Genomic DNA, 12,069 nt, shown 5'->3' on the forward strand with positions numbered 1-12,069 from the left:
CTGATCTTTATGCTAAGCTAGGCTAATTGTGTCCTGACCTCAGCTCCACACTTAACTTCAGATATGAGGAAGGTATTTATCTTATAATCAGACTTTTAAGCTCCTTATTTAAGTTAAGTTTCTAACTTTCATGTCTCGGTGCGCACACACATATGTGCATGTAAGCTCTTGCTCCGACTGGTCTAATCTAAAGCTCCCATCTTCAAACTGGGAGAGAAGCAGAATTAGATTTCTTGCTAATGTGATCTCTTGGGGGAGGAAAAAAAAAGTCAATTTGTGCAATTACACAAATATGTGTACCTGAGACATACCAGAGCTAGCATGGCCATATACAATGAGACTGATTGAGGAGCGAGGCTGCGTCCCACAGGTTCTAATTCCCCTGAACCAGTCCGTGAAACCTCAGCTCACATGGACAACGACACAACCTGGGTATAATATTAGTCCCGCAGGAGTCAGCTGACGACCAGAGAGGACCAGCAGCTCTCCTCCACACACACACACACATACAGTACACCCTCCCTGTGAGTCCGTCTCTAAACTAATAAGGCCTCTGGAGCTGTGGGACGACAGGAAACAGAGGAGCGAGTCTGTTTCCTGCAGCAGGAGGTTATCAATCTAACTAACGGGCATTAGCAGAGAGAAGGAGAGAGAGAGAGGGATGGATGGATGGGAATGTGGGAGGAAGTGGAGGTGAGCGGAGAAAGGTAAAAAGCAAAAGATGATGATGTGGGTGTTGCAGCAAGGGAGGAAAGGTTGGATCGAAATGAACAAGAAAAATAAAAGGCCGGAAGGTTCCAGAGAAATGACAGAGACACTCAATCGGTTTGTCCCTTGATGAGAGCAAAAAGAAGAAAAAAAAGAGTGAATGTGGAAAAGAAAAAAAAGATGAGAAGATCTTTCTTTCTTTTCAAGGTTTATGACTCTTTGTAGAGTTGGAGGTAGTGGTGTGTGCAGTAAGTTGTGGGTCCGTTTTGACGGCTCCCCCGGGTTGCGTGTGTTTGGCAGAGCTCTAGCCCCCCACACACACATACACACACACACACACACACACACAGCAGCAGCGCCGGATAGCATCTCAACTTGGCGTTTTCCAGTCTGGCCACGCTGCCTCGCTTCATCTCCACCCAAAGACAATAAACGCAAAAGTGAAGCGAAGACAGGCAGCAGCCCGGTCATGCACATGCACACACACACACACACACACACCAGCAGCTCAGCTCCGACTGCACAGGGGACCTGGGATGAGTCTTCAAGGGAGCCGGTTTGACGTAGATGGAGAGAGATGAACGGACTCAGGTGTCTTCGGTTCGGTTCGATTAGACGCAGGAAGGTGGAGGTGGGTGGGAGGAAGGGAAGAGGAAGAGGAGGAGGAGGATGAGGAGCACAGATGAAGATGATGGCGAGATGATAAGCCAAAAAAAGAAACGCAGAGTTGATTGACGATCGGAGATGGAACATGCAATCACTCAAGCCCGACCTCCTCCAATCTCTTTAAGACTTTGACATTGTCACGCTACTTCCCCATGAACGGTCATTACTCACATGATTATACGAGATTTATCGTTGAGTAAATTCAACGCAGCATCAATCCTTTTGTTGGCCAGCTGAGAAGGAAAACCATAAACTCAACACTGACACATCATCGCCTACATTTTTTTTTTCCAGCAGGCACATAGCAGCGTTCATTTGAAGTCTGTTTGACAAATCCGAGTCCAGTTCTTCTCAGTCGCTTTTTTGCTCTGCTTTGGTCTCCTCCACCTCCTCCTGAGATAAATATCCGGCTCATTAGCTGCTAATGCTCCACAGTGAGTCTCTAACTTTGTCTGTGTGCTGCTGGGTGCTGCTGCTCAGGTGGAGTAAAGTGGGTTAATCAGAGCTTGTTTGCTTAAAAACAGCCGCCTGCTGCTCCCGGAGACGAGGTTGATGAGACTGAACCAAACAGCAAATAAGATGTAAAACAAACATCACACACAGCCGACTAAACTATTGATTAGTGCAGCTCTAAGCCGCTATACAGCATCACCTCAAACAAGCCACAAGTCTCCATAGAGGCATTTAGTACAGGCCATAAAATTACTTGTTTTGTCAAACCAGCATCTAAAACAATCAATATGATCTACAGTAAATTACCAAGTAATCATCTAAATTATTGGCCATCAATATTTATGGACCAAGCGATTAATTATAGCATTATTGGAGTATAGTGAGATACTAATTTGCTGCAGAATTATGAGTTAATGTGGAGCTGATGAGTTGAACACAGTAAAAAAAAAAAAGACTGGCACAGTAGTATGGCCTCTGTGAGCTGTGATTGGTCGAGAGGTGGAGGAGAGCAGTGGATGTGGTGGGAGCGGAGCAGGAAGTGAGGCGGAGGTGGAGGATGTGACCTGATGGAGGGAGCAGCTCTGTGGTTATCAGCTGGATGCCACTGCTTTTCCTCTCACACCAGCACTTTCCACAAAGGTATCTCCTGCTCTCCTGCATTCTTTCCCTCTCTCTCTCTCTTTAAAAAAAAAAAAAAAAAAAACATTTTCCCATGAAACATGCTCTCTCACACACATTATGTTGTTTGGTTCCAGTTCACAGCTAATGACATAACTGGGTCCCATGTTACTCTGACAACACTGGGAAACTGATGGACGAGGATAAAGAGAACAAAACTGGTCCGAGATCTGATTGACTCTTATATATTGACTTTATAATGTTTAGTTCTATCTATCGCTGATATTCACATGTACTTTCAGTCCTTTCTCTTTCATCTTCTCAGGAACTATAAATAAAAACTGCCGCCTTAGCTGAATATGGTTAATGTCAATAGTGACCATTGTCCTTCATAATTAAATACATAGCCTAACTATATCAATTAAGCTATAATTAGTCTAAATATACACAATCTAATTTCTATAGGGGAACTACAAGGTTTGGGGATATTAAGAAAACAAATGAAAAAAAAAACGTTATATAGAGTTTTCATTATTCCAAAAAGAAACACAAACAGAAGTTACTCTAATTGTGCTTGTAAACAATCTAGACATAACACAATGGGTGTTTAGTCACACTGATGATAATGATGATGATAATGTCTTTAAAAGGGGTTGTGGGTCAGTGTGGGGTCTCTCACTAAAACACAACACAAAAACACAAGTCCTGTCACTACAACAACAAAACCACATCAAGCAGTTGAGGGACACGTACCACTGGCAAAACTGAGGCGCATCTTTGTTTAAGGGCTGAAAACAGAGTGAACAACACAGTGATTCATTTAACTCTCTACTGTCTCTAAAGTGTTCTTGAATTAAGCTCCATCCATGTGGTTGGTTGGTTGGTTGGACTCTCATTATCAAATGAGTTGGTGATTAAGGCTGAACTTTCCACTAAAGAATTAGGATTACACCTCCTCCATATGTCCTCATCAAACATTGGTTAGTTACAAAAGGGGGTGAAATTCATGAACAAGACTTTGATCTAACATTACATGAATTTCTTTGTGCAGCACAGAAATCTGATAAACAATAGACTCAACTACATCCAAATATTATCTTTAATAATTAATGTAGGTTAATGTACCTAAGTCAATGTAATTTCTATCCAGACTGATAACAATGCATTAAAGTGTCAGTTTTCCCTAAAAATATATATAAAAACTGTCTTTCCCTCTTTTAAACTCATTCATTAGCCTATGTCTGGTGGGTGAAATCAAACTTCTTAAACGAATCCATCAATTTAATACCGACTAGTTTATCTGACAAGGTTCAGCTAATGCAACTGAGTTACTATAGGCTACAAACTTTAATTTGGCACATCTGGACATGAAAACACTTGTTTAAGTTATGTTATACCTAGCCTACGACATGTAGAAAATGCTCTCTTTAGAATGATTTACAAGAGAAAAAAAAAGTTGAATTAGCCAACCTTGTTCAATTTTTAGTAACTTATGCTAATCTTATTCTAATTTTATATGTGAATATGTCAATAGCTCTGAGGTAGAAAAACAGATGGATATTCAGGATGTGTCAGTCCTCTGCTTCACTCACCCTCCAGTCTCGGCTCCCGAATCCACGCAGTCATCTTCTGCTGAGGTTTTCTCCATCTCAAACACTGAGCCGAGCAACACTTAGCCGCATTGTTTCAAAGTCCCGACGTGACGAAGAAAACGAAGAAAACAACACCAACACCGCACCGTTTAAACCGTAAGAGAGTAAATGTGACCCCGGGATGGGAGTGAGAACCGGCCGGTGTGTAACTCCTGACCTGCGGAAAGCCGCTGTCTGCTGGTGAACTAGTTGAAGCAACAGGCGACTGAGTGACTGACTGCTCTTGTTTCTTTGCGTCAGCTGCGCTCCCCGATGATGCCTTCTGGAGCCGTCGGAAATGTGGAAATTAGGTGTAATGTGAATAGGTAGAATAAAACACTGGATTAAAAAACAAACTAAACAAAACAAACTAACAAAACATTAGATTTAATTTAGATTTATCTGGGATGTTTTTACTAACTCAGCAATTTCACTCAACGACATACTTTTCCCACTTAATTTAGTGGAACTCCAACTTTCCTTAATCTCCTACCACTTCATCATTTGACCTCTGTCTGTTCTAGTTTTTGAGACACGATTTATAAAGGGTTTGTAATTAACTTGAACCTTAGAAACTAAAACTAGCTAGCCCTACTACACTTTTAAAATGAAAATGAATGAAACAATGATTTGATTTGTAAACCAAAAACCCGAAGTGATCATGATTGGATATGTCACAATTTTGAAAGCGTATTCCAGATTAATGAGATGGAAAATCGAGATTTATATTTATTTACTGTTTCATATGATTAAGGCTTGTTTCATTGTAGAGTGGGGTCAAAGAACGTCTTTGGTGGGGCTGTGTCTGGTAATGTGTCTGTTTTCCAGCAGCACTTGAAGGCAACATGAGAAGGACGCTGCTTTGGCTCCATCCACAGGATGGACGAGGTAAAGCAACATGTCTACTTTACCTCTTTCTGATCATTTACTAACTACTAGGACTTTGTGTAGTGTTTTTGTATACTTATATATTGTATACTCTTTTTTCTTGTTCTTTTATTTATTTCAGAAAACTTTTTGTCATTTTTTCCCCCCATTTTATTCACACAATGCAGTGTACAAGGTAAGTGTCAACAAGGACAACTCGAGGTAATGCAGTCTTGGGGATAGATAGAAATACATAAATTAAATTCAATTAATAAATAAAAAAAATAAAAAATCACAAGTCAAACTCATTAAAAAAAAAAAAATCTGCGTGACGTCGCAGCGCTACGTCATCTCTACGCGCCTGTGTTCAAGCGGCGGGGACGTTTTTCGTGCACGTTGATGTTTGTGTGTGTGTGGTTTTTTCTGTACCAATTAGCAGCGGACGACAGTTCATCTTCTCCATCGTCAGTTTGACACCGAGGCAAGAACAAATGTCTGTCACCGAGATGTTCAGCTACATCCAGGGCTTCCTGAGCGCCGACCAGGACGTCCGAGAGGTATGAATGAGCCGCCCGTTACCGGTGGTTACCGTTAGCTCCCGGGGACGGTTAGCTCGCTGCTAACACGAGCCGACACACTGGGAACATTTTCACCACGTTAAACTGCAGAAAAGGCGACAGAAGTCTCATTTATTGAGCAGCAGCGCCTCAACTGAGTGATTACGATAAATATCTGTACAGAATAATTTTACCCAGTCGATAAAAATCCATAATTTACGTGTCCGTTAAAGGGATAGTTCAACATTTTGGCAAATTCGCCCATTACATCGACATAATCCCTATAAGTTAGTCATAGCAGTAGGTCCATTGCCTTTAATTGTTGGTGCATGTTGTTTTGAGATCCGCGGGGCAGAGACGTGAGCTGCTCAGCGAACACAATGGAGGTGAATGGTGCAGGTCCCTTGCATAGACTGTAGGGTCCCCTGCCCCTCATCAAACTCATCAAATACACAATCCAACAACTCCAAAATGCTCTGGTGGACAAGTTGTGACCTGCACATTCACCACGCTATGAAATAATCATATATAAATATGTAATATTATGACACATGAAGCAAATACTGGGAACTACATTTCTTGAGTGGTATAAATATATATTAGGCTACATGATGCTCTGCTGCCCCTGTTGTTTTGTTCTGATAGTACAGGGGATAACACTAAGCTTCATTAAAAAAAAAAAATCATCATATTAACTCTGTCAGTGTTATCTGTCAATGTATAGCGAGTGTAGCTTAATTTCTCTCATAAAGGTGAGACACTACAGGTGAATAGGGTAAAAGTTTAAGATACCAAATATGACCATGACATTTCCCAAGTTAATTACTTACATTAAGACATTTTTTTTGTATTACATGATTTGTCACATTTTATGTTTCAATATGCAAATGCAGCCATATCTAATTAAATATGCACTAATTTGCATACATTTGAACAAGATTATTGAACACATGTTTACATATTAGAGTCAAAAGTTTTTACAGAGGGGATTTTGGATCTCTTTTTATCAATCTGTAAATGAGAGGCTCATAAATACCATGCATACAAAGATACATCTTAAAAATCATGTTATCAGTATCGTTTGTAAGATGCTCAGGAAGTCAAAATTTCCTCACATTAGAAGAGAAATGTGTATAAACTACAGACTTTTATTTATTGTAGGATATCCGTAAGGTGGTTCAGACCTTGGAGCAGACTGCTAGAGAAATCCTGACAGTTCTTCAAAGTGTCCACCAGCCAACGGGATTCAAAGAAAGTGAGTGTTTGACACAGTGTGAACTGTTTTGACCTGTTATTTAATGTTAGCTTCTTCATATTTGAACCTGAAGTTTTTTAAATCAATCTTTTTCTCTCCCTGTCTCCCATTAGTTCCCAATAAATGTACGAAGGCCCGCGAGCTGTTCTGCACAGTCCGGACGCAACTTGCAGACCTCAAAACTAAATTTCCTGTGGAGCAGTATTACAGGTACGAGCCACCTCTCACATGATTGTTTTTTTGTGTGTGTGTGTGTTCTGCTTACAAAGCAAATCAACCCTCTTGTCTGTTTGTGTCGGTGTCTGTGCTGAACTCTTCTTTTAGCTCAGATAATATTTCCAACTTCTCAGCAACATTTCACAGGTCGTCCAATCTGCTTCAGCTTTTTTTCTTCTGCCTAAATCAACTCTTTTTTTTAGAAATAAATAAATTTGACTCAGTCATTTTAGATAAAACCCTGGTCTTAAGGTCTAATTAGTCAACCAGAGCTGTGGTTGTCAGGTAATACCAAGAATCATTTCTCGAATCATCAGTTTACAGTCAATCTGCACTCAATTTTAACTTCAATTCCCTTGTCCTATTGTTTGATGGGTTTTCTTTTTGAAAATTAAATGTTTTATTTCCCTCCTTCTGATCTCTGTGATCTCCCTTCAGGTTCCATGAACACTGGCGGTTTGTCCTGCAGCGCTTGGCTTTCCTAGCGGCCTTCGTCGTCTACCTGGAGAGTGAAGCTCTTGTGACTCGGGAGGTTGTGGCTCAGATTCTTGGCAGTAAGTACCAGTTCATGTGTGATGCTGTGTGACTGTTACTGAGGAACGTCGTCTCACTCTGACAACGTCTTAATCCTCCAGTCGAGGTGGTGCGAGAGAAAGGCTTCCACCTGGACGTAGAGGACTACCTGGCTGGTGTGCTGATCATGGCGAGTGAACTGGTGAGTCTGTCGTATGTACGCTGTGTATGTGTGTATTATGTATATATTTTTTAAATTCTGCACTGTAATTCAGTCCTAAAATAAACAACCTAACCATCATGAAGTTAATATAAGATGCAGTATTCTATAAACTCAACAAAGAGATCTTGCTAATTGATCTCTGTAGTCATTTTTTAAACTAAATTTGTAAAATATTTACTGAGTTAAAGCTTCTTTTGAATACATAAATCAAGCAATTTGAATACATTATGTTTGGCCCTGGGAAACCATGTGCATCCTTTTGCTATTTTCTGAAATATTATATACATGGTGATGATTAATTTGGAAGATAATCAAGTGATAATTCAAATGAGAAACAATATTAGTTCAGTTTTGTATTAATTGCTTTTGATTTATTTATTCAGGGGAAACTGAACATCACGACTTGCAGGGATGTTTTATTATCCTGCCAAGAGCTTTTATAGCTCCATACCTAAAACTGTTAACTGAATATGATGTACGATATAAACGTATACAGCGATGATGAGCCATTTCATTAAAACAGGTGACTGGTTTTACAGGTTTATATCCATGACCTGTTTTTAATAGTTCATTCTGACTCATTAGTAATTTTCTCCCATAAAACCAGTCACTTGTTTTAATGTTATGGCCGATGAGTCCAGATTCTCTCAGTGGCAGCTGCTGTTGTAACATCTGGTCAATTGGTCCAGTAAGAAATCACCATGTATCACTGTCAATTGAGCCTTTTTGAGTTTTATTGGTCGAACCGAACCAGAAATTAGACGTCACCTTGGAGTTATAGATGGATTGGTAATAAAAATAAAACCCAGTGAACTTCCTATTTGAAGTCTAAAGCTCTCACTTGGTTTTTAACAACCTAGTAAGTTAGTATTTGTTGGATTCAGGAAAAGGGGAATTGTGATTAATACCTTGACATGTGGTTTCCAATGTGTTTAAGCCACCAATGTTTTCTTGTAAATGAAAAGTTAAGTGTTTAATGTGTACTTCTTTTTGTCCCTTCAGTCACGACTGGCAGTCAACAGCGTCACAGCAGGAGACTACACCCGGCCCCTACGCATCTCCAACTTCATCAACGAGCTGGACTCGGGCTTCCGCCTGCTCAACCTGAAGAACGACCCGCTGCGGAAGCGCTATGACGGCCTCAAGTACGACGTGAAGAAGATCGAGGAGGTGGTGTACGACCTGTCGATCCGCGGCCTGGCCAAGGAGTCCGAGACTGCCAGTGCCGGCGACAAGTAGAGAGTTTTTTGGGAGGCTGTGATTGGCTGTGGGAGACGGGAGGAAGGCGCGGTAGCTACACCCCCCCCCCCAGGGCTGGAACCTCTCCACAGCTGCTGCAGATCGGAGACCTTACTCCACCTAGAAGGCAAGACCCAGGGATCTGCCTGAGGCCCCAGCAGCCTAGGACAGACTGTGTGAGTGTGTGTGTTTGTGTGTATGTGTGCATGAGATGTGCTTCAGATGGATGGCAGTCTGTCAGAAGGGTGGCAGGGAAGGTGCCGCACTTTGACATCCCCCGTTCAGGTGCTTTTAAGATCGAAGGTTCGGTTTGTTGATGGTTTTTTTGGAAATGTGTTCTCAGCTTCATCTGATGCATCTGTTTCCCTGAGTTGGTTTTTTGCAGTTGTTTTCATCTAACTTGCAACAGTCAACCTCCTTTTGTTTGTTAATTTTAGTAAATCGATGTTTAATTAATTCAAGAAGACTGGCAGAGACCGCCCAGAGTGCTCCTGCTGCATACAGCTTCTTCTCTGTGGTTGTTCTGTTGTGTTGATTTGCAAAAGCAACCTAAAAAAAAAAAAAACGAAACCGTAAAATGTGTTCATCGTTGACCAGACAAGTTGATGCCTGGTGGTATTTCTTCGATTTTATTGTCAGAATAATAGATGCATCCAATCAGAGATCCAGGAGCTTCGTTTATGAAGGAAATCTGTGATTCACCAATCAGACGATTAAACACAAAAACCTAAATGTAAAATACATTTTACAGCATCATTGTTGAGTCTCCATTTTGGATTTCGATCATTAGTTTCTGACCTGAAAGCACGGATTTCTTCCTATAAAAGAGGTTCCAGGAGAGGAAGAGCCAAAGAAAAGACAGATGCACTTCACATAAATAGAAACCGACTCTGTGATTAGTTAGATTACTTCTTTCTTTTCTTTTTCCAATGGCAAGAAAAACCCTTGCGGAGCAGTGCCAATGAATATGTCTTGTGATGAAGCTTTCCTCTGGAGATCCATGAGCAAAAATACAAAATGGTCAGAATGTCACGTACTGCATGTTCTGTGTTTACTGTTTTTTTTTCTCTCTCTCCACTTAAGAAAAATGTCTTGAAGGTTTGTTTCCACTGTCGGCATCCAAGCCTCTGTTTGCCTCTTTACTGTAGTGGAGCTGACTTGTGTTTTTATAGAAATATTTCACTTTCATACTCTTGCATCTTGTGTTTTTTTTTTTTGTTTCCTGGAGTATTAAGTGCATTCCACTTGTACCGTGTGTTTTCCATGTGTTTAAATCAGTTGCTTAAAAAAAAAAAAAAAGACTGTAAATACATTTCTACATTCTACGTTTCAAGCTTTGTCGGATTTTGCCCCTGAACGCATCGCACAGAAGAATTCAGGCAGAGGTTGTTGTTTAAAATCTTTTTAATAGAATTCATTGGGGGAAATAATACATCAGGCCTTTCAAATGCAAATGAGGGAAAAAGGAAATAATGGTATGCAACTCAGCAGTCTTTGTTTTGTTTTTGTCTTTTTGTACATTTTGAAAGGGTTCATCTGAAACAGCGCCCCCCCTCCCCCTCCCTCACAACAGCACAGGAGTAGTGTTGGTGTGGAGTTGAGCAGCCCTGCCGTCCCAAACACAGTGATTTGCTACCTCTTCTAGTGCTACTTCATTGCAAACAAAAACAGCATCGGTCTTAAATAGTGGTTTTGGTTTGATGACGGGATCAACTGCATCGTCTCAACTCGCACCGAAATCAGCTTTTTTGCCGACTAGGTTCCTTCTAACATGGAGATTTGTGAATAAACAAGACCATTCGACATAATATTTTTTTGTTTTAACCAGCAGCTACACAGGAAGAAAGTTGTATTACTGAATCAGAATAAAGTGCATTAAATAAAATAAAGCCTTCATAAATAAAAACACACAACCAAGAGAAGTAAAAACACACTTAAGTAGGGGCGGGAGAGGTCAGGCAGCCGGGGACTGACAGAGGAATAATGATAACGATGCTATTGCCTGTAAATTTGTGTCGATCCAGTGCCAGCAGGGGGCGATGTAGTCCACATCTCAGACAGGAAAGCTACTGTGACAGATTATCAATATATTCCCAACAGTGATCAAGGCACAACAGCTCATCGCTACATCACATTATAATTTAACACTTTTAAAACCGCATTATCACCAGACGGTTTTTGTTTTGTGAGTAGACCTCAAGAAACAGGATTTTATCATGGCAGTTTGCTACTTTTAGGGTCATGGGACAAGGTTGGGATAATACAGGAAGAACCAGGTTATTTCAAACCATGTTTTAAATACTAAATCATAAGCCATTTATTTGAAAACAACCAAAAATGTTTGTTCCTCTTTCTGAAATGATTGTTATAAAATTATAGAATAAAGAATTTGGGGGATTTAGACAATTGGTTGGACAAAAATACAAATTAAAAATACTTTCCTTTGGCTTTGACAATTTAAGAATGCCATTTGACGTTTTATTTTGTAGACCAAACAAATATCTGTCCCACAACCCTAAGATGTGGCTGTACCTGTGATGTTAACACACAGGAGACTGACCAGACTTCTCACAAACTGCTTTCATGGCACTACAATTATGAGACTTCCTTAGTGTTGGACTGACGAGGGGAGACTGTGATGATGACGACGTGAACAGATCGGAGACTTTGAAGTTGAATCGACCAAATCAAACTCAACAACACACAAGTGCGTGCTGAAGCGGAGCAGGTGAACTACCTGAACGGCAAAGGAAACCTTGTAGAGGGGGGAAGAAAAAAAATCTAAATGCATATACAGTAGCTACTTGTTTTGAAACTGGCAGAGATTATTGCTGTTACGTGAGTTGTCATTTCAAACACAGTGATACAGGAGGTCTGTTCAGCCTCGTTAATAAGTGAGGCTCTGCTCAACTGCATCTCTGGCAGTGAAGGTTGCTCTGCCGCCGACGTCCAGCAGAGGGCGGCACAGACAGGAAAGGGCAGTGACGACAAACGGAAACCACTGAACGGATGCTCTTGACCACATCTCTACCGTTTACATAGCAAAACAAACATTTCCCCGTCCCCCCACATCCACATCCACATCCACCACCACCACCACCACTGTCTTCTTGTATAAAAAAA

At 40.8% G+C, this 12,069-nt stretch overlaps 2 protein-coding genes across 2 annotated transcripts in view; one reads left to right on the forward strand and one right to left on the reverse strand.

The window, feature by feature from the left end:
- fam124a (family with sequence similarity 124 member A) overlaps positions 1-4,139 on the reverse strand; it is a 37,493-nt gene extending 33,354 nt beyond the window's left edge. The window contains exon 1 of the mRNA XM_083996670.1: positions 4,038-4,139. Within this exon, the coding sequence (XP_083852796.1) occupies positions 4,038-4,093 (56 nt within the window). The 5' untranslated portion in view covers positions 4,094-4,139. The remainder of the gene's footprint in view (positions 1-4,037) is intronic.
- A 1,175-nt stretch (positions 4,140-5,314) lies between these two features.
- tsn (translin) lies at positions 5,315-9,895 on the forward strand. The gene is made up of 6 exons (XM_083996185.1): positions 5,315-5,500; positions 6,662-6,755; positions 6,869-6,965; positions 7,410-7,525; positions 7,607-7,686; positions 8,710-9,895. The coding sequence occupies exons 1-6, from the start codon at positions 5,435-5,437 to the stop codon at positions 8,944-8,946; spliced, it is 690 nt and encodes a 229-aa protein (XP_083852311.1). The 5' UTR covers positions 5,315-5,434; the 3' UTR covers positions 8,947-9,895.
- Positions 9,896-12,069: the final 2,174 nt, after the last annotated feature.

The sequence above is a fragment of the Trachurus trachurus genome, assembly GCF_905171665.1.
Source record: "Trachurus trachurus genome assembly, chromosome: 21".
Taxonomy (NCBI): Eukaryota; Metazoa; Chordata; class Actinopteri; order Carangiformes; family Carangidae; genus Trachurus; species Trachurus trachurus.

Excerpts from the sequence above, each read along its gene's own strand:
- tsn (XM_083996185.1), top strand. The coding sequence starts at position 5,435 with ATGTCTGTCACCGAGATGTTCAGCTACATCCAGGGCTTCCTGAGCGCC. Across the intron at positions 6,966-7,409 it reads CCTGTGGAGCAGTATTACAG|GTTCCATGAACACTGGCGGT; the intron begins GTACGAGCCACC and ends ATCTCCCTTCAG. Across the intron at positions 7,526-7,606 it reads TGTGGCTCAGATTCTTGGCA|TCGAGGTGGTGCGAGAGAAA; the intron begins GTAAGTACCAGT and ends TTAATCCTCCAG.